At 46.3% G+C, this 23,237-nt stretch overlaps 1 protein-coding gene across 3 annotated transcripts in view; it reads right to left on the bottom strand.

The window, feature by feature from the left end:
* ACACB (acetyl-CoA carboxylase beta) overlaps positions 1–23,237 on the bottom strand; it is a 131,335-nt gene that overhangs the window by 99,744 nt on the left and 8,354 nt on the right. Inside the window, exons 1-2 of one of the 3 annotated variants that reach the window (XM_072802918.1) lie at positions 13,880–14,019; positions 6,972–7,626 (exon numbers count right to left, since the gene is read on the bottom strand). In XM_072802918.1, the coding sequence (XP_072659019.1) occupies positions 6,972–7,543 (572 nt within the window). In that variant the 5' untranslated portion in view covers positions 7,544–7,626; positions 13,880–14,019. Of the gene's footprint in view, positions 1–6,971; positions 7,627–13,665; positions 13,801–13,879; positions 14,020–23,237 lie in introns of those variants that run through there. The other 2 variants (XM_072802919.1, XM_072802917.1) reach the window with 2 other exon arrangements.

Genomic DNA, 23,237 nt, shown 5'->3' on the forward strand with positions numbered 1-23,237 from the left:
TTGGGGTGGGGGATGGTAAGGCTTTATGCTATACATTTTCATGTTTCTATTTCTGTAGCTGAAAACCTGAATATTCACACAAAACAGGATAAATAAAGACTTCAAACAACTTCAGATCTATTCAAGGCGATCTTTCTTCTAAATGAGTTCATGGCCCACTTATGAACTTCTGTGCCATAACTTTAAATTTCAGGACTGCAGTTGAACGATCCTGAACCTGTCCCGTCCCATTCAGTCCATTCATGCACCCCACAGGGTAGAACTATTAGGATAAAAAAACTAGTAAGAGACAACTCTGAACTAGGATCTTGCCCTAGACCCATTGTGCACCAACCACACTACCACTTGTTGACCAAAGTGGGATTACCCCATAACCTTCATTCCACAATATGTGAGCAATTATTCTGTTACATGTAATGTTTTCACCAGCTTTGTTTCTAAGAACTGCATGGGAATTTCAACACTTAGGGACTATTCTGAAGTCCAAGGAAGAGCCAATTCCAACCCCTGGCCTGAGATGAACCCAAAAAGGAAGAGAAGAGAAGGCAACAGACAGCACAAAGTCACTAAGTCCATAGTCGTAGCCTGCCCTTGCTGGCTGGGAAGGTGGAAGGGAATAGGGAGATTGTACAACCATATAAAATGCAGGAAAAAAATTGGGGTTTAACCACAGAACTAGTCTACAAAATCACAAGATTTATGGAAAAAGAGTTTTTAAAGGAATTTTTTTTAAGATTTTATTTATTTATTCATGAGAGACACAGAGAGAGAGAGAGGCAGAGACACAGGCAGAGGGAGAAGCAGGCTCCATGCAAGGAGCCAGACACGGGACTTGATCACGGGTCTCCAGGATCAGGCCCTGGACTGAAGGTGGTGCTAAACCACTGAGCCACCTGGGCAAGAATTTTATGAAAACAAAATACTATTGCTGCCAAAGAGCAACAATAAAATGCCTATTCACCCATCCATCCATCCTTCCTTTCACCCATCCCTTCATCCATCCATCTAACCCATTCATCCATCTATCCATTCCTTCATTTACCCATTCACTCATTTATCAATGCATTCATTTATTCACCTACCTACCTACTACTCATCTATCCACCTACCCATCCATCCATCCACCCATCCATCCATCCATTCATTCATTCATTTGTTCACCTATCCAGGCATCCATTCGTTTGTTTGTTCATTCATTCATTCATTCATTCGATTCATTCATTCATTCATTCCCATATTTATTCCTAAGTGTTTTTCATGCCCCAGGAATGCAGAATTCTGTCTTTGGCAAGCCTGGTTGATCACTGCATTCATGCATTTATTTATTCAGAGTCTACCTACCATGAATGTACACTAGGCTAGGCAGTGCAGAAAAGTGGAGACCCATATGGCCCTGTTTTCATGGAGCTTGTCGACCAGCATAGGAGACATTTAACAACCAAGTCAACACATAAGGAAATTAAAGACATGATCTCTAGGCATGATTAAGTGTGGTGAAAACATGCCAGATCAATCAGTCAAGAAACAGGGGCACATGGGGAATACTTTAAAGGTGCCAGAGTGGGGCATGTGACATCAGTTAATGATTTTGGCTTGGGTCATGATCTCAGGGTCCTGGGATTAAGCCCCGCTTCAGGTTCCCTGCTCATTGTTAAGTCTGCTTCTGCTTCTCTCTCTCCCTTTACCCCTCTTTACTGTGTGCTCTCGCTCTCTCTCTCACATAAATAAAATCTTTAAAAAGTATATAAATAAATAAAAAATAAAGGTGGAAGAGGGGCAGGAAAGGGGGGGAAAGCCCTTCAGAGGAGGTAACTTTGATGGGCAGGCAGGACAGGCTACCGAATATATAGGGTCCAATACAAAAACAAGTGTGGAAGCCCTTATTCAAAAGTTATTAAGAATTTCAAGAAGGTGACAACAGAGCTGACTATACAGGTCACATACCTTGGAGCAGACCCTGGGCACAGGTTTAAGGGCATGAGGAGGAAAGCAATCATTTCAGCTCAGAGGGAACAGTAAGCTCAAAGGCCCAGAATGGGGATACAAGTGTGGGTATTCTGAAATCATGAAAGCACAGGGCAAACAAAAATGAAGATCATTCAAAGGGCTCCCCCCAAAAGCACAAGAGTAAACAGGTGCCTTTTCTATTCAGCTGCCTAGATGGTGGCCTGGCAAGAAGAGGCCAGCATGAACCACAAGGTGACCTTCAAGGTGACACAAAGGCCAAGTGAACAAACTGCCAGCATCAGGGAAGATCCACAGGCCTATCTGTGCCACTTCTGTGCCGTGGCTTCCAAGGGACTGCAGACCCCTGGAATAAACCCCCCAGGTGTAGTTTTCTGTCCGCAAAATGGGAAAAGCTGGAAGAACTAGCTCAAACCCCTGCTCCTTGCCTCCATATTGCAGAAACTGAGCCTCAGAAGGTTAGGGGATTTGCCCAGAGTACAGATTATTTAACAGCTAATCAGGAAAAAATAATAATAACAAAGTGAGCTTCCTGGGTTTTAACAGGGACTCTTTATCACCTCGTTGGCCTTCTGTGTCACGCTTCATCTCCACAACCCTCCAGCTGGTTGCAAGCCACCTGCCCAGCCGTTGGCCTGGGCTTCTGACCTGTGTGCCCCCCAGGGAAAAGGCATTACCACCCTGTCTGTACAAGAAAAAAGCCCAGCAGTGACCCTCCATAGAGCAACACTCTGGAGGGTCTGCGGTGGGATTAGGAGGCCCCCCTAACATTTCTTCACAGTTGACCCAAGATGGCTGCCAATGGATATCAGCAAAAGGGTCAACACAGGGGGTGGGGGTAGGAGGCTACCAAACACGAGGCTACTGAGGGTCCCAAAGGCACCAAAATACCAAAGCCAAAAACTTCACAAGAGGCTAACGGAATGCTCGGCTTCATGTTGTTATCATTGTTTCCAACAGGCTGGAACACAGGGGTTTTGACACCATTTTTTTCACCCAATCAACCACGGGAGATAGCAGCACCAGGACAAGTGTCTAAGCCTTGACCTCCTGAAGACACTGCCCCATGGGATTCTCATTCCAGGTCATCAGGAACAGGAACACATGCTGGTTTCCTCCATTGGAGGCCTCTGATTTGGGGACCCTACTAGAGCATGGAAATGCCATATATTCAGAGGCACCGGAAGAACTACCTGAGTTGTCCTGGGAGCCAAAATCCTAAAATTCTGGACTCTAGAAAGCACGTAGATTGGGGGCGAAATAACGGTATGCCCAGTGAGATTTGTGACCAGGGGTCACACTTCAGGGGGCTGGTCTAACCTCCTCCTGCTATAGATGAAGAGGCAGAGGTTCAGAGAAGGTAAGGGATGCACCCAAGGGCACACTGGTCCTCCTTCTGCCCTACCATGGCCCTTCGCATCTCCCACCACCCCACAGTTTATAAAAAACCAAGATCCCTCTGCACCCTTCCCCCCAGTCCTGGGATAAGCCACGATAAAAGACTGACATATGGTGCTGTGACGTACAGTGCTAAGTTTCTTTCTTTCTTTTTTTTTTTTTTTTTTTTTTTTGAGTGCTAAGTTTCTATGTAACAAGGATATAAAGGCAGAAAATTCATTTAATATTTTGGTTCGGGAACCCTGGGTGGCGCAGCAGTTTAACGCCTGCCTTTGGCCCAGGGTGTGATCCTGGAGACCCGGGGTCGAATCCCACGTCGGGCTCCTGGTGCATGGAGCCTGCTTCTCCGTCTGCCTATGTCTCTGCCTCTCTCTCTCTCTCTGTGACTATCATAAAAAAAAAAAAAAAAAAAAAAATTTTTGGTTCACTGTCATGCAAAGACAGGCCCTTAGTTAAGTATCTTTTGCCTTCATAAATTCACAGCCCAGGGGCACCTGAGTGGCTCAGTTGGTTAAATATCTGTTTTTGGTTCGGGTCTTGATCCCAGGGTCCTGAATGGACAGGCTCCCTGTTCAGTGGGGAGTCTTTGTGTCTCCTTCTCTCTTTGCTGCTCCCCCTGCTTGTGATCTCTCTCTTTCTGTTTCTCTCTCTCAAATAAGTACATAAAATCTTTAAATAAATAAATAACTTCACAGCTCAGAAAAGCTGTGGTTTAAGCACAAACTAGCAAAGCCCCCTAAAAATGGTGAGTAGTGCAGAGACAGTGGGGAGACTTGCCCCTCCATATTTTAACCTACCATTTATTGAGTGTTTTATTCTCTTGCTTAATACCTTAGAAACATTAGTTCATTTGATCATCACAACATTCTGGGAATCCAAAACTCAGGAGAGAATAATACTAGTAAGAATGTTACTACTTGGGCATGCCTGCTGTCTTCATGAGTTTTTAATTATCGTTGGTAGAGGGATGCTTGGGTGGCTCAGCGGTTGAGCGTCTGCCTTTGGCTCAGGGACCAGGACAGAGTCCTGGATACGGCTCCCTGCAAGGAGCCTACTTCTCCCTCTGTCTGTGTCTCTGCCTCTTTCTTTGTGTCGCTCATGAATGAATAAATAAAATCTTAAAAAAAATAAGTAGCATTGGTAGAAGTAATTCACATGGTTGACTGCTTCTTACCCATTAGGGCTGGAGCTATGCTAATGTAATAGCTGACAGCCACATGATGCTACTTAAATTTCAAGTAATTAAAATCAAATTTTAAAATTCAATTCTCCAGGATCCCTGGGTGGCGCAGCGGTTTGGCGCCTGCCTTTGGCCCAGGGCGCGATCTTGGAGACCCAAGATCGAATCCCACATCGGGCTCCCGGTGCATGGAGCCTGCTTCTCCCTCTGCCTATGTCTCTGCCTCTCTCTCTCTCTGTGACTATCATAAATAAATAAAAATTAAAGAAAATAAAAAAAATAAAATTCAATTCTTCAGTCACACTAGCCACATGTCAATTTCCATAGTTATGTATGACTAATGGCTATGATAGTGGACAGCACAGTTCCAGGACATTCCATTCTAGAACACTCTATAATGGCAGAAATTTCTGTTGGCCTGCTCAAGTCTAATTTGAAAGTTGCCTCTTCCAAGAACTCTCCCCTGACCTGATCACCTCATTCTAAAATAGATCCCCCTAGGGCAGCCCGGGTGGCTCAGCCGTTTAGCACCGCCTTCAGCCCAGGCCTGATCCTGGAGATCCAGGGTAGAGTCCCATGTCGGGCTCCCTGCATGGAGCCTGCTTCTCCCTCTGCCTATGTCTCTGCCCCTCTCCCTCTCTCTGTGTCTCTCATGAATAAATAAAATAAAATCTTAAAAAAAAGTAAAATAAAATAAAATAGAGCCCCTCAGGTACACCCTCTCCTGTACCCTGCTTTCCTCCTGGCACCAGGCACGCTGAAAAATGATCTTCTCGGTTTACCTGTTTGTTTGTATTTTTCCCATCTCCCTGCTGGGACACTCCTTGAAAGGAGAAACATATCCATCTTGCTTCCTGCTGGGGCTGTTGTGATAAATGTATCTTGCCACCTGTCCTACTTAGATACCACTTAGCAACCCCGACTGAACATCCACTTCAACATAATCTCTAATGTTTGTCAATTTGGGTGAATTCATCTCATCTGCTTTTCCCTAATCCCTGTCGAAATTGCCACATTGAGGTTAAGAAGCAGTTTAGAGGGGTGCAAATGTTGGAGATCACTGGAGGGACCACACTGGCACGATGAAACCAAGTGTGCAGCCTGACAGACCTGGCCTCGAAGCTTGGCTCTGCCCCTTGTTAGCTGTGTGGTCTCGGGAAAAGTACTTCACCTCCAAGCCCCAGTTTTATCATCTGTAAAATGGGGATCTGCCACCACCAGCCTTGTACTGTCGTTCTAAGGGATCAACGGATAATTGGTACAAACTGTGAAGTGGTGGGTAAAGCGGGTGTTTGGGGGACAAAGAACAAGCCAAGGAAAGAAGCTATAGAGGAATCTACTGCTTATTAAGTACCTACTATGTACTAAACTGTGCATACTTTACAAGCATTATCCCATTGATGCCCAGATGAAGACATTGTCTGACCTTGGTCAGAACCAAGTTCTGACACTTTGTACCAGACCCTCAAGCCTTCCCTTCCTTTAACCCTTCCAGAACCTCAAACTGGTTTCCCCCTGAAGATCGTCAGTACGGGGAATACTTGCCCTTTCTCTTTCCTCTACTTTCTACTTCTAGTCACCAGGGTTCAAATTAAGCTCCCTGGGAAGGTGGGTGCCTATGCAAGAAGCCACCTCCTCATCCAGGCTTCTCATATTTGGGAGGGAGTACAAGAGGTGCTGAAAAGAACAGCCAGTGGGATTGCACTCCCAGAGAAGGGAACAGACCAAGAGAAGGGAAGAAACACTGGAAGGGGAGCAGAGCACGCTCTGACCGGTGAAGGGATGGTAGGTGGTTCTTTTCCCTCCTTGTCTGTTTCCCGAGTTTTCTAGCCAGAACTACTGTATTGTTTGTACTTTGGGAAGGGAGGTGCCAAAGCTCGAACACAACAAAAACAAACGAAGCCACCAGCTGTACACCTAGGATACACCCACCTGTAGTAGACCTACTGGCATCTGCACCCAGCAAACTGCTGCTTGGGGGTCCAGTGTCTGAGTGTCTGCTTTGACAACTTTAGTTACCAGTTACCCATTGAAAGAACCCACAAACAAATAGATGAATGTCTCTTCAGGAGGCAGGGAAACTGTCCTACCCTCCAGGCCCTCATCATCCGGTGTGGCTTTTGTCAGCCTTTGCTCACCCAACTTGTATTATAACGAGTCACACATAAGGCCATCATCCCCAAACACTAGGCTAAGTTCTTCTAGAAAGACAGTCTCCTGACACAGGGCCCTGTATGTGCAGTAGATGCTCAATAAATAATTTTGAAAGGAAGAAAGGGAGGAAGGAAGAAGGCAAGGCTTATGTGTTCTGCATTTATCATAACTACCCTCAGCATGTAGGCATCAGCAGACAGCTGAGTTGGGGGATAGGGTGCAGCCCCCACCCTGACTCCATGCCTCCCACTCATAAGGATATAGGGCGCATTACCTTATAGCAAGGCCGGGGTGCTCAGGCTCGCCTATGGTTGGAGCAGCCTCCAGGGAAAGGGCACCCAGGCTGGCCCGGCTGCCCTTCCGGGAAGACTCCCAGAACCAGCCAGCACCAGGGTCCTCATCGGAGGAGTTGTCATCAAAGGAGCCCAGGATGAAGTTGGTCATCAGCTGCCTCTTGATGTGCTCCTGCTTCTCGTCTTCTTTGGAGAGGGGTCTGGCTTGCTGGCCTTGGGGCTTGGCTGGAGATGACAGGCCATTAGTATCTGGGAGCTTCAGGCCTTTGGTCCCTGTCTCATTGGCTTGGAGTGCTGCAGGGGTGTCATCAGAGGAACAGGGGTTTCCTGGGAGATTCTGGTGTGGAGGTGGCCTGGAATTTCTTTGCTCACAAGCATCTTGGGGATCTTTGTGGGAGGCTGATTCAGCCTGGTTAGGAGTCTCTGGCAGAGGGCTGCTGTTACCATTCTTCTTTGGTGGCCCCCCTGAGCTGTCTGAGGCTGGAAAAGGCTCCTGGCTTGGGATACAGCTCCCTTCTGATTTATTCTTGGTGACTTGCTTAGAGTCTGTCATTTTCCCCCAGATTTTTATCCAGGAAAAGGTCAAGCAGGAAAAAATCAAACAAGATAAAAAAGAAGCAAGATCATTCAGAAAACCTGTAAGGAAAAAAGGAAAGATATTTTAGAGTCTACAAAATTGAGTATTTCTGTCTTAAAGAAGTTCATGGGACAAGAGGAACCTAGGGCTCTGTATATTCAGCTGAGAGCGCTAGAGGCGAAAGGAGGTGGACAGAGCGGCTCTGCCCACCACGTGCTCTGTGGTCCTGGGCACATTCCTGAAAGCCTCCAGGATGTCAGTTTCTTACCTCTAATTTAGGTACAGTAACACATACTCATCTTAAATCATAAGCATGCATGGATGAGAAAAATAGATCATGCCTATTAAAGGGCTCTTGTTATAGACTCATAAGACCCAAAAAGTAAAAACCATCCAAATGTCCATTAACTAAAGAATGGGTAAACAAAAGGTGATCTATCCATACAATGGAATATTTTTCAGTTGTAAAAAAAGAATGGAGGGGCACCTGGGTGGCTCAGATGAGTAAGCATCTGTCTTTGCCTCAGGTCATGATCTATAGGTCCTGGGATTGAGCCCTATGTCGGCCTTCCAGCTCAACAGGGAGTCTGCTTCTCCCTCTCCCACTGCCTCTCCCCCTGCTTGTACTCTGTCTCTCTCAAATGAATAAATAAAAAATCTTAAAAAAAAAAAAGGAATGGAACATTGGAATTGCTACAACATGGATGAATCTTGAAAACATTATAGGGACGCCTGAGTGGCTCAGCAGTTGAGCGTCTGCCTTTGGCTTAGGGCGTGATCCTGGAGTCCTGGGATGGAGTCCCACACTGGGCTACTCACAGGGAGCCTGTGCCTCTGCCTCTCTCTCTGTGTCTCTCATGAATAAATAACATCTTAAAAAAAGAAAAGAAAACATTATGCCAAATGAAAGAAGCCAGTCCCAAAAGACTACATTGTATGATTCCATGTATCCCAGAATAAGCAAATTCATAAAGACAGAAAGGTTAGTGGTTGCCTAAGGCTGGTGGGATGGAGCTAGCTAAGGTGTCTAAGGCTGGTGGGATGGAGTTAGCCTAAGGCTGGTGGGATGGTACAGAGCTTCTGTTTGAAGGGATGAAAATGTTCTAAAATTGTAGTGATGGTTACACAACTCCATGAACATACTAAAAACCACTGAAGTATATAGTTGACATGAGTGAACTGGACGGTATATGAACCTATATTTCAATAAAGCTATAACCCTAAAAGAAACAAAGGCTCTTCACTATATTCCAATTCATAGATATAAACAAACTGTTACTTCTATCATCATCATCTTCATCATCACCACCACCAGCATCATTGCATTCCTGGATTACTGTCATAATCATCATCATGGTTCTGGAAGGAGCTTCTTTTCTAGCTTTTCTTCCTAGTGCTAGGTATGCATGGCGTATGCTTATAACTAGAATAAAAACCCAGCAAGACCAAGGAGAGTCTGTTCTGTTCCAGGGTCTAGAACAGTTTCCAGTAAAAATTGAGTTTGGGGCACTTGGGTGGCTCAGATGGTTAAGCATCTGCCTTCAGCTCAAGTCATGATCTCCAGGTTCTGAGATAGAGTCCTATGTTGGGCTCTCTGTTCAGGGAGTAAGTCTGTTTCTCCTCTCCTCCACCTCTCCCCGACCCTCACCCCCCCCCCCCCAACTCACGCTCTCTCTCTCTCTCTCAAATGAAAAATAAATTTTTTAAAGTTAGAGCTTAAGAGACAAATTCATTTTGTCAAATATACAAATTCAGATATTCTGATTTCTTACCCATGTCTCATCCTGCCACACTAACTCTGTCCTGTTAATGAGTACACCATTGTTATTTGAAGTAAGTATTGTTAAGAAGCAAACAAAAACACAACCCGAACATGTTGAAATTTGAGAATGAATTTTGAAACTGGGATACAGATGTATTAAAAAAACAATGACAACAACAACAGGGCTCAAACACATCAATCTAGTATCTAAAAGATTTTTTCTTCTTAAATTTCAACATTATATTTTTAAGGGAAGTGGAAAAATTCTCAAGATTTCCAAGAACTCTCTGATCTGCATACTTCTTGCAGACTTTTCGCAACAGAATTTGCTGAAATGTCGTCAAGAGTATTTTCCAAGTTACACCCAGGATCAGGAGGATTTTTTTTCTTTTAAGGCCATCAAGATTCCTTTTAAAGAAAAGTCAGTCAAGGGTGGTCCAGCATCAATCAATGTAGCAAACCACATTCCTAGAACAAGGAGGGAAACCACATGATCATCTCAACACTAAAAAAAGCATTTGGCAAAATGTAACACTCTCATGATAAAAACAGTTGGAAAAGTAGGGACAGAAAGAAACTTCAATGTAATAAGACACATTTATGAAAAACCTACAGCTAACATATACTCAGTGGTGAAAAACTGGAAGCTTTCCCCCTGAGATCGGGAACAAGACAAGGATACCCATTTTCACCACTGCTATTCAACGTTGTATTGGAGGTCCTAGCCAAAGCAATTAGGCAAGAAAAAGAAATAAAAGCCATCCAAATTGGAAACAAAGAGATAAAATCATCTCTAATCCTAGATGGCATGATCCTATATAGGTTTCCCTGCTATCCAAAAGCAGAGAGGTTTTTTTTTTTTTTTTTTTAATTTTTTTTTTTTAATTTATTTATGATAGTCACACACAGAGAGAGAGAGGCAGAGACACAGGCAGAGGGAGAAGCAGGCTCCATGCACCAGGAGCCCGATGTGGGATTCGATCCCGGGTCTCCAGGATCGCGCCCTGGGCCAAAGGCAGGCGCCAAACCGCTGCGCCACCCAGGGATCCCAGCAGAGAGGTTTTTATGAAGCCTTTCATAAGTTGGAATGACATAAAGCAAAGAAACAATGACCATTAATTTATATGGAAATGTTTTTAAGCTTTCCTAGATCCATAAAATTACCTCTCCTAGGCTGTTCTGGGTAGCTTAGGACACATCTTGCACAAAATAAATCAAGACAAAGCTGAGATGCTCACAGATATACTTCAGAGCTATGGTGGCTTAATGCTGAGATGCTGAGTGTAGTTCTTGCCAAAGGAGTTTGGTGGTACCACTGCCACTGCTCAGGTATGTGTTGCCTCTATAACAGCTCTCTGCAAAACAAACACTGAATGCTATTTTTACTTTTCACCTTTTTTCCTAAAAGGAAAAATCCTCTTCAGGTTTCCTCCAGTTAGCAAAAATAGGTACTAATGTAGATCTAATGTAGGTATTTTACAAAAGCAAACTGGCATAATATGAACTTTCAAAAAGCTGGAGATATCAAAAAAAAAAAAAGCTGGAGATATCTATATATAGAAAATCCTAAAGAATCCACACATACAAAAACAAAACAAAACAAAAAACTAATAGGAGTAATAAACAAATCAAAAGCGGAATTGTGGGATATGAGATCAACTAGTTGTGTTTCTGTGCACCAACAATGAACAATCTGAAAAGGAAACTAAGAAAAGAATTCCATCTACAATAGCAACCAAAAAAATATATATCTAGGAATAAATTTAACCAAGGAGGTGAAAGATCTGTACAATGGTGGTGTACAAGACATTGCTGAAAGTAATTAAAGAAGACCTAAATAAATGCAAGACATCCCATGCTCATGGATTGGAAGACTTTCTATTGTTAAGCTGGTCCTATGACCTAAAGCAATACACAGACACGGAACTTCAAGGGAACCCAAATAGCCAAAACAATCTTAAAGAAGAATAAAGTTGGAGAACTCACATTTCCTAATTTCAAAACTTACTATGAAACTACAGTCAAAATAATGTGGTACTGGCATAAAGACAGTCATATAGACCAATGGAACAGAATGAAGGACCCCAAAATAAACCCCTACATCTATGACCAATAGATTTTTGAGGAAGATATTAAGACCATTCAATGGGAGAGAGCGGCACCTGGCTGGCTCAGTCAGAAGAACATGCAACCCTTAATCTCAGGGTTTTGAGTTCAAGCCCCATACGGGGTATAGAGATTGCTGAAGAAAATAAACTTTAGGGATCCCTGGGTGGCGCAGTGGTTTGGCGCCTGCCTTTGGCCCAGGGCGTGATCCTGGAGACCCGGGATCGAATCCCACGTTGGGCTCCTGGTGCATGGAGCCTGCTTCTCCCTCTGCCTGTGTCTCTGCCTCTCTCTCTCTCTCTCTCTCTCTCTTTCTCTCTCTCTCTCTCTCTGTGTGACTATCATAAATAAATAAAAAAAAAATTAAAAAAAAAAAAAGAAAATAAACTTTAAAAAATAAAGTAAAAAAAGACCATTCAAAGGAGAAAGAATAGTTTCTTCCAACCTAGGGTTCTAGGACACCCACAAGCAAAAGAATGAGGTTGGACTTTTAACTCAGAGCATACACAAAAATTAACTCAAAATGAGTCAACAACTAGGGTATGTGGGTGGTTCAGTTGGTTAACCGTCTGACTCTTTATTTCGGCTCAGGTCATGATCTCAGGGTTGTGAGATCAAGCTCCTCATTGGGCTCTGTACTCAGCATGGAGTCTCTTTGAGATTCTCTCTCCCTTTCCCTCTGCCCTTCCTGCTAATGTGCTCGCTCTCGCTCTCTCTCTCTAAAATAAATAAATAAATCTTTTTAAAAAATGAATCAACAGGGATCTCTGGGTGGCGCAGCAGTTTGGTGCCTGCCTTTGGCCCAGGGAGCGATCCTGGAGACCTGGGATCGAATCCCACGTCAGGCTCCCGGTGCATGGAGCCTGCTTCTCCCACTGCCTGTGTCTCTGCCTCTCTCTCTCTCTCTCCGTGTGTGACTATCATAAATAAATAAAAATTTTAAAAAAAAATGAATCAACAACCTTCATGTAAGAACTAAAACCACAGGCAGCCCCAGTTTAGCGCCGCCTGCAGCCCAGGGTGTGATCCTGGAGACCCGGGATCAGGTCCCACATCGGGCTCCCTGCCTCCCTGCATGGAGCCTGCTTCTCCCTCTGCCTGTCTCTGTCTCTCTCTCTCTCTCTCTCTCTCTCTCTCTATGAATAAATAAATAAAATCTTAAAAAAAAACTAAAACCACAAAAAATTTAAGAGAAAATATAGGAGTAAATCTTCATGACCTTGGAGTTGGCAATGGATTTTCAAATATGACACAGAAATATAAGCATAAATAAAAAATAAAGTGGACTTCATTCAAATTAAACACTTGCGCATCAAAGGGCACTCTGAAGGAAGTGAAAAGACAGCTGAGAGACTGGAAGAAAATATTTGTAAAACACATATTTGATAATGATTTAGGATCCAGCATATATATACAGAAGTTTTATAACTCAAGAACAATAAGACAACTTGATTTTAAAGAGAGCAAAGGACTTGGACATTTCTCCAAAAAAGATACACAAATGGCCACTAGCTTGAGAAGATGTATCCTTTATCCTTAAAGAACTGCAAACCAAAACTGCAATGTATCACTTCACACCCACAAGGATGGCTACAATCAGAGAGAGAGGGAGAAAGAGAGGGAGAGAGAGAAAGAAGGGAAGAAGGAAGGAAGGGAGGGAGGGGGATGCCTGGGTGGCTCAGGGGTTTAGTGCTTCCCTTTGGCCCAGGGAGTGATCCTGGGCTCCCTGCATGGAGCCTGCTTCTCCCTCTCCCAATGTCTCTGCCTCTGTCTCTCTGTGTCTCTCATGAATAAATAAATAAAATCTTTTTTAAAAAAGGAGGCAGGAAGGGAGGGAGGGAGGGAGGGAAAGAAGAAACTAGCAAGTAGTTGGCGAGGACATGTACTAAAGTAAAATAAAGCAGATGCCAGGTCTGGTGGTTTCTCAAAAATTGGATAAACAACTGGCTCTATAATCCAGTAACTCCATTCCTAGATGTAGCCCCCCAAAAAATTGAAAGCAAGGGCTGAAACAAATACAGGTAGATGACCATTCACAGCAACACCCAACTTTCTGATGCCCTCACCTTGCTCTCTCTCCAAGGTTCCCCAACCATAGCACTATGGGTTTCGGGGGCTGTTGCATTCTCGGTGTATACGTGTTGGGGTGGGGGGCATCCTGTGCATTGCAGGGTGTTCAGTGGCATCCCTTGTCTCCCTCCACCCATCAGATGCCAGGAGCACTCCTTACCTCAGTTGTGACAACCAAAAATGTCTCCAGACCTTGCCAGCCACCTCTGGGGACAAAATGCCCTCGGGCGACAACTGATCTACACTCCCAGGTCTCTTCCCTCCCTCTTCCTCCCATTTCTAAATGGTGAGATCCTCCTAGGTCTGGACCCCCCTAGGTCTAGGACCTCCTAGGTCTAGGATCGGTGAGGTCCTTCTGGGGACTCATCTCTTACATATAGCAGGTTCACAAAAAGTTGCAAAAGAGTCAGCAAGAGAGGTCAGAGTCCTGGGACGCCTGGGTGGCTCAGTGGTTGAGTGTCCGTCTTCAGCTCAGGACATGATCCTGGGGTCCTGGGATCCAGTCCTACATCAGGCTCCCCACAGAGAGCCTGCTTCTCCCTCTGCCTATATCTCTCCCTCTTTCTGTGACCCTCATGAATAAATAAAATCTAAAAAAAAAAAGAGAGAGACATCAGAGTCCTGAAAGTGTTGACTCACACATGCCCTCTAAGGACAGATTTGGATATTCATCATTGGCAGATGGCATCACCAAAACTGTTGCAAATGCTTCTAGCTTCCTTGGCAGCCAAACAGGCTAAAGTGCTACATCCTTCCTAGGCAGGAGGGCATGACAAAGTAGGAGTCCACAGACCTCCATCATGGCAACAAAGACAACACAGCAGAGAAGCAATGTTCACTGGTCTCCCTGGGCTGATTCAGAGACCCTTAGAGACATGCACCAATTGCCATTCATTTCAGGAAACTTGTGCCCACTTGGTGTGGGGGTACAGGGTAAGTACCCCCAAAGGGTGTACTGAATAAATGATAAATCCATGCATATACACTGAGCACCAACTGATGGCTCACGACTAGCTGGAATTTTTATTTTGAATTTTGAATTTTCAAAACTGTATCAGGAATGCCAGGGGAACAAGCAGTATCTCTAGAGCAGCTCTGATGTATAGAGTATCAGGCAGGACACTTTATTTAAAAATATAGGGAATCCCTGGGTGGCTCAGCAATTTAGCGCCTGCCTTTGGCCCAGGGTGTGATCCTGGGGACCAGGGATCGGGTCCCATCGGGCTCCCTGTGTGGAGCCTGCTTCTCCCTCTGCCTGTGTCTCTGCCTCTCTCTCTCTCTGTGTGTCGCTATGAATAAATAAATAAAATCTTTTAAAAAATGTATGCATATATATATACACACACACATATATATAATATATATAATATTTATTTATTTATTTATTTATTTGAGAAAGAGCAAGAGAGTACAAGGGGGGGGGGAGCAGCAGAGAGGGGGAGAAGAAGGCTCCCCGCTGAGCAGGGAGCCCAACTCAGGGCTCCATCCCAGGACCCTGGGATCATGATCTGAGCCGAAGGCAGACGCTTGCTTAACCAACTGAGCCACCCAGGCGGCCCAAGCAGGACACTTTATACCAATGTGACCAACTTTAGGTACATTTTATTTTTATTTTTTTAAAGATTTTCTTTAAAATATTTAAAGAGAGAGAGAGAGAGAGGCACAGACACAGGCAGAGGGAGAAGCAGGCTCCACGTAGGGAGCCCGATGTGGGACTTGATCCTGGGTTTCCAGGATCACACCCTGGGCCAAAGGCAGGCACCAAACCGCTGAGCCACCCAGGCTGCCCATAGGTACATTTTAAATGTGCACATTTGAAATCATGGGATCTAAGAAATAGTTTAGGTGGATAAACCTAAACTGCCAGCATCTCCTTACCCCAAAGAGAAAGACACTTCAGTCACTGCCCAGAAAACAGAAGAGCCACATCAAGGCAAAAACCATGCTGTAGTGGATTGGAGTTTGAGAACACTGAGAAAGTTTCTTTACATTGATCCCCACTGGAGAACCAACCAAACTAGGCAAGTTTTGCATCACGTAAGCTCTATGGGAAAACTTGCTCAGGAAATCCTGGCTGGCTGGAGGAGTGGCTAGTGAGACTGCAGATAGAAGGCCAGCCATGTGGCACACAGAGAGAGGTGAGGGAGGGCAGATGGGCAAGGTGGGGAGGTACACTCATGGTAGGTAGGCGCATGGAGCTGCCAAGCTCTGAATTGGAATCTCTAATGAACAGAATAACCAGCAATTCTCTCCAGTTCAGCCCCTCCCACCTCACCCAGCAAATCCTTTAAGATCTGCTGTTATTCTGAAAGTAGCCATGAATCTAACACCCCACATCTATCTTACAGAGGTTACCTGCACAGAAAACCTATGGACCCTTTCTTTTTTGCAGAGTAATGATGTGGGATCTAAAGGCCACCACAGGGGCAGCCCCAGTGGCGCAGCGGTTTAGCGCTGCCTGCAGCCCGGGGTGCGATCCTGGAGACCCGGGATCAAGTCCCACATCGGGCTCACTGCATGGAGCCTGCTTCTCCCTCTGCCTGTGTTTCTGCCTCTCTCTCTCTCTCTCTCTCTCTCTCTCTGTGTCTCTATGAATAAATAAATAAAATCTTTAAAAAATAAATAAATAAAGGCCACCACACAAAAACTTTCCCTCAGTAAGTACAAGGACATAAAAGGGGGAACTGTGTGAGAAAGCTTTCCAAACAAACTCTGGGCCTCAGTTTCCCCATCTGCAAAATAGGGATACTAACTCATGCCCCATTTACTTGCATTTATCTGCTCTTGGCATAACATAAACAGAAAGCATTGAAACATATGTACACATCATGAGTGTAGAGTGTCTGTCAGCCTCCAGTCCTCAGAGTGACTGTGATGGGTATTAGTATGGCTGTTGTACTTTGCTTCCATTTCACAGTTCAGTAAACTGTGGCTCAGAGAAGCTCAGTACCTTGACTTTGCTCAAATCCACTCCTGACACCTATGCCTTTTGCACTACCCCACCACCAGAAGTGGATACAAATACATTTCATAAAAGGGACAGTGTTACAATGAGCACATGTATACAATTGTAAAATCAGACACCTGGCTGTGTCCCTGGAAGATGGAGCAGCTGAGCGACACATAGACTAACAATGCCAGACATGCACAGTGGTCCAGGAGGAGCACTGTGCAGGTGGTTTGATCTCACAAACAGTAAAGGCCAGAGGAGTCCTCCAGTGAAGTTCTGTGGACCATGCCATGCCGAGCTGTTGCCCTTCGCTGAAATAATCCAGCCGACCTGAAAACCGAGCTCGGCTGGAGCTATTTTTATTTCTTGTCAAACAAACCCAAGCAGTAGGCGCCAGGTGCCAGAGCAATCATGAGTCCGGTCACAATGAATGCAGGAAACCACTCGGTACTAAGTGCGGCACAGTGACCAAATGAAGACTAGAGGAGGTGCGTGGGGGCAGTGATCATGATTTCTTTCCAGCTGTTCCCCACCCTTGCAACACACACCCATACCTGGCAAGGTCTCTGAGGGACTGAGGGAGGGGTCAGAGTGTCAGTATTAAAGCAGCAATCCTGTTCCGCACTAGGATTTTTCCTCCCACCAAGATGCACTCCTGAGTATATGCTGCCACTTACCATGACTGTGGCCACTGCCACCAGCTCCTTTGTCATGTGGGTCTGACAAGGCCCCACAGGGTGACTAGGGGAACCCAGCTCACAGGGTGTCACTTTTCAGCAGGAGACTGGTATCATGCATCAGGCCATGGGGGAGGAGTCTGGCTGGCCAGTGTTCCAGCACGGGTGACTTTTCACCCAAGTGAGCCATGCTCTTGTTCATCACCCACAAATATAAGTCACTTGTAAAGATCCGTGCTCAGCCTCCCTGACCTCAAGCTACCTGAGAAAGGCTCTCCTCCTCTAGGGCTGGCCAGCCTGACCACCTCCCCTAGCTTGCCAATCCTGTACTTAGGCCTACTTTACTGCTTACACAATCAACCTCTCACCCAAACCTGTCTGGAATATGTTTTAAATGCTCCCCTAATCAACAAGTGCCTTCTGTTCCTCTGTGTTCATCCATCAGACACTTTGCCTGCGTTTGGCCAACTTAGGCCTGATGGAAAGAGAAGCAGAGCATCAGGATGAAGGGTGGGTAGCCAGGAACTCTCTAGCTGGCAGATGGATGGCACAAGGTCCTTTTGTTAATTCAGAGATAATTAAGGTGACAGGAGGCAGCCACGTGAAGCTGCTCAAGCCTTCAAAGTTGAGTGGGGAATACCTTAACCCGCACTCCGGCCTGCAGGAACAGGGGGGTGTCACAGGTCACCCTGTTTCCCAAAAATCCATCTGTTCCAGCCTACAGCCTAGGAAGGGACACATGGGGATCAGAGAATCCAGTGTCCTTATTTTTAAATGAGCAGAGGCCAGAGGTCCCACGTGAAATTAGCGACGTAGCCATGACCAGCACTAAGGGCCCATCTCCAGGTCAGTGCTCTTTCTATACCAGGGCACCTTTCACAGCAAAAATCCATCCTTGAGCACCTCGTCTGGTGCCCTGGAAGGTGACCTGGGTCCACATCTCAGCTCTGCCACCTAGAAGCAGAGCCTTGGGCAATACAATACCCTCCCTGAGCCTCAGGTCACTCATTTGCAACATAGGGTAAGGATGTATTTATTGAGACAGAGCTGTCAGGAGTCCAAGGTGATCACCCACGCAGGACACAGACTAAGTACAATGTCCAGTATGGTTCATCCTAGAAAGCACTGTGAGCAGCCTCGCTGAGGACCCAGGGTAGGCTGGGTCGCCACAGCGACACCCCACCACCCAGTGTCATCTCAGACAAATCAAGTTCTCTCTGTGAGCCTGAGTTTCTCTATCTAGAAAAGAAGGGAAAGGACAAAGTCCCACCCATCTTAGATTACTAGGTCTACATAGTCACTGAACACAACCTTCCCTGTCTTGGGGCAGTGAAACACAAAGAACAAGGCAGATGACCGACACTGAGCTTTCTCCTCTACAAATGGACACAACGGGCTCACATCTGGGTAATAGGCGCCAGTGTGCCACCAGTCAGGCATTGGGGCCACTCCCCAAGGATCGGCCAGCCCAAATGGGACAAGCAGGTACCCGCCCCACCCCCACCCCGGCACATGGGACAGCCCCAGGACTCATCAGCTCCTCAGCCCCCCAGCCTCAAGCTGCTTAGGGCCGGCACTGCAGAGCAGGTGCTTCTCGAAGGGCGGAGATCTCTGGGGCCTCAGCAGCTTAGGCTAACTGGGCTAACTTCTCATCGGTTCCCTGATCCCATGGGAATATTCCCAAGGACTCTGTATGGTTTAGTTACTGCTGCTGCTGTTTTTTGAGAGGGGGTCACATTTTATGTTATTCAGGAAGAGATTTTTTTTTCTTAAAGCCAACATAAGGGTTAAGGAAAGGGAGAAGAGGATGCTAGAGAATGCTGTCGGGGATCAGAAGTGATACCTAATAAATCACTGGGAGTGTTTTTCTGTCACCAGCGTCTGCTGAGCACCCAAGCTATCACAGCCCTTGTGCTACGAGCTTTATAGGTGTCATCCCATCGACTTCTCCCTGCAGCCCTCTGCATGGTGGCCACATCTTACTCCTCTCCGTAGGTAAGGAAACAGGCTCAGTCACTCCCCAAGCTCACACGTCTATGACCCAGGTGGCCTCACTTGGAAGACCACACTTTTTTTTTTTTTTAATTTTTATTTTATTTTTTATTTATTTTTTTTTTGGAAGCCCACACTCTTAATCCTCATATGCTCTCACTCTTGGGGCCGGATTTCCCTCCATAAGTCCTGAAAAAGGTCCCGAGTCAGGACATGTGGGAAGTGACTGCCCAGTACTACTTGTTTTTTGTTGTTGTTGTTTTTAAGATTTTATTTATTCATTCGTGAGAGACACAGAGAGGCAGGCAGAGACATAGGCAGAGAAAGAAGCAGACGCCCTATGGGGAGCCTGATGTGGGACTCGATTCCAGGACCCCAGGATCACAACCTGAGCCCAAGGCAGATGCTCAACCACTGAGCCACCCAGGCATCCCCCAACTGGTTGGTTTCTTAAGAGCTGTGAGCTGATTCATAAACCCGTGTCCACTGCTAAGAGACTTAAATGCAACCAAGAAAGAAATATCAGAACCACTTCTCTAGGCTTTGGGGGAGACAGGAGAGTCCTGCTCAAATAAAGATCAAGACTTTCAAATCGAGACCTATCCACTAGAATCCCACAATCAGGAAAAGCCAAATCCTTCTAGGGGTAGTAATGATGGGGAGCTAAAAGAGATAATGGCTCTGGGTCTCTGAGGGATGAACAGGAGTTCACCAGGCTACTGAGGGGGACAGGATGTCTCGAGCAGTTGCTCTTGGCACCATGCTACATGGTAAACTAACTCCACTGGCTAAAGATGGGAGCGCTATCAAAGTTACTTAACCAGGGGATCTTTGGGTGGCACAGCGGTTTGGCGCCTGCCTTTGGCCCAGGGCGCGATCCTGGAGACCCGGGATCGAATCCCACATCGGGCTCCCGGTGCATGGAGCCTGCTTCTCCCTCTGCCTGTGTCTCTGCCTCTCTCTCTCTGTAACTATCATAAATAAATAAAAATTAAAAAAAAAAGTTACTTAACCAGGAACAGCAATTAGTGTTCTACTGTAAAGGATACTCATTTATTTTCTTTAATTTTTTGCACCTGAAGATCTGTGACAATGCAGGTGACAATGGAGGAAGAAATAATCCGAGAGTCTCGCCTTCCCCTATGACTGGGCTGAGGACACTGGGCTCATGAGAGGTCATACTTCCTCACCCCAGAAGGAAAAATGCCCAGGGAGAGCAAGAGAATTGCAACCCTCCCCTCGAACAGACCCTGCTGTCCCTAACTCCCTAACCATAATGGCTAATGCACCTCATGTTGGTAAGTAACATGGCATCTTCCAACATAGTGACTGTCTTATATTCAGGTATTCAGGTTCTCCTTTACTCCTCCCAGAAGTTCTGCAGGGGAAGTAGTATCTTTTTTTTTTTTTTTTTTTAAGATTTATAAAGAGAGAGGAGGGAGAGGAGCAGAGGGAGGGAGAAAAGAGCAGATGCCCCAACATCGGGGCTCCACGCAGGGCTCAATCTCACAAACCTGAGACCATCACTCAAGATCATGACCTGAGCCAAAACCAGGAGTCAGATGCTTAAGTGACTAAGCCACCCAGCACCCCAGGGAAGGAGTATTCTCATCCCATTTCACAGATTGGACATGAAAACCCAATGCCCAGAAAAGGGAGTGATTCGACCAAAGTCACACAGCTTGGAAGCACATGGAATTCAACCCTGCTCTGCCAGACTCCAAAGCCTGTATTTGTAATAGGTGGAGGTTAGTTAGCAGGCTAGTGATTCAACTGATTGAATGAGTCCAAAGTCTGGACATGACTCCATACTAAACACTCATCAGAACATCTACATCTCTGGAGAATACCTAGTAAGCATAGATTTTTTAAAACAAAGATTTATTTATTTATTTATTTATTCATTCATTCATTCATTCATGAAACAGAGACAGAGAGACAGAGAGGCAGAGACACAGGCAGAGGGAGAAGCAGGCTCCATGTAGGCAGCCCAACATGGGACTCGATCCCGGTCTCCAGGATTACATCCTGGGCCGGAGGTGGTGCTAAACCGCTGAGCCACCCGGTCTGCCCCCCAGTAAGCATAGATTATCCACATGTCTCTGCTTTGGGACCGAATCCCAAACTGTCTGAGCAGGTGTGCAGTACCTAAGGCCACTGATTTGGAGACACATTCCTGGCCACAGGAAGAACACATTTATGAAAAGTCTGTGAATTTTGGTTTTCCCTGGCCCACTGACTGCAGGTGCTCAATTAACACCTAGTGAGCCAAACCCATCTTTTGATGGGGTTGATCTGCTGGCCCAGGCAAAACTGGCCCCAATGTTCCATCCAGGCCCCTGCCTTGGAGAAATGTCAGAGAGACAGCTCCCTACCTCCAAGGGAAAACTTGTTCAGCTGTCTCAAAGGCTCAGCGGGCTCACTTGTCCCACCAGAGCCTCACCTGAGCCATCCTTGTGCCTAAGTTGATGGTCGGACATGACCTAGGACCTGGGACCCGGCCACCTTTGCAGATGGAACTCTATCCATTCTCTATTCCTTCTGGACCAGGAATTTGCTTTCCTCTCCCATTCACTCATTCATCAGCTGATTATTTCCTGAGCACCTGCCAGGCATGGTGCCGGCTGCAGGGGGCATGGAGCAAACAGCGCAAGGACGGCCCCACCTGTGCAGGATTTACAATCTCACGGCACAGCTAGGAGTTACCACAAAGAGGCCCTTGCTGTGACACCAGAAAAACATGCCACAGGGGACCTACCTCCTTCTGCCAGGTCAGGGATGGCTTTCTCAATGTAGGATGTTTCTGCTTCACCAGAAAGGAGTGTGACTTAGCCAGGCAAGGGCAAGGAAGAGTGCTAGTGGCATATGGTGCAAGAGGCACAAAAGGCTAGAAGCAGGAGCCAGGAATTTTGGCACTTTCGGGAACCACACAACCCCCACCCCACCCTACCCACCGGCACTGAGAAAGGGGTAGAGGAGGTGGAGCAGCAGACAGGGACATATGACTGCAGTTTCGCAAAAGGCATAAGGGACTCACATCTCCTTGGAGCAATGGGAGAGCTACAGGGCAAGAGTGAACAGATGCTGCAGTTGGACAGCCTGGAAAATCAGCCCAACCCCCAACAAACCATGTGACTACAGGCAGAGCAGTTAACCCAAGCTCAGTCATTCCATCTGTAAAATGGGGATAGTAACAGTATAGACCTTGGCACCCCGAGGGGGCAGGACAATGCACTCATGTGGGTAGATTGCTTAGCTTGGCATAAATGAAACATGCCCTCAGGAGCTGCTGTTGATTACTGTAGTTCTTCTCATTAATTCTGCTGCTCAGGGTAGTACAGGGCAGCCACTGCCTTGGAGACCAAGGGGCTTTGCACAAGCCTTCTCCTTCATGTTGAGCTGAGACATGGTGGCTCCTCCTTCCACCAACTGCCCCTGGCTCCGCTGGCCGAGGGCCTCCCTCCAGCCTAGTCCTGAGGCAGAGCCACTGCCCCAACCAGCCTGAAAAGTGGTGATGTAACTAACTCCTCCCAACCTGAGTCAACTTGACCTTCTGGGGACCTGTGCTCTTCTTCCAGGCCATCCGAGCACTTCCTGCCAGCTTTGGCAATCTGATGGCCAATGCTGGGAGGAATCAGCAGAGTCCCATGGGTGATCTGCCACTCTAAAAAGGAGCAACCTCTCCTCTGTCCTCTCCCTTCCAGAACGAAAAGCAAAAATGGCTCTAGACAGAGAATCGGAGGGTCTAGGGATTCAAGCCTTGACAACACCAGCAGCCAGGACACTCCGCAGTGTCAGTTCCATACTTGAGTCTCCGGACCTCTGGACTTCTCAGTTTTGAAGGATGCCAACCTCACAAGGTCTCTAGTAAAGGACCTGTGCCTGGACGAGCTTGTAGGTTGTGTGGACAGAGGGCAGCACTAGCAGTCTCGAGGGCCATTTGCACCTGCTACAGGGCAATGTTGCGGAAACCTCTCAGGGTGGGGAGAGGGTCCAAAGCACGGCCCCACCCTGGAGACCCTCACTGGCAGGTCATGTTTTCTGCCAGAAACTAAGTCATTTCCGAGTTTGGAATTAAGACCTCAGTGGGCAACACAGCATATTGGTTGGAGT

The sequence above is a fragment of the Canis lupus genome, chromosome 27, assembly GCF_048164855.1.
Source record: "Canis lupus baileyi chromosome 27, mCanLup2.hap1, whole genome shotgun sequence".
Taxonomy (NCBI): Eukaryota; Metazoa; Chordata; class Mammalia; order Carnivora; family Canidae; genus Canis; species Canis lupus.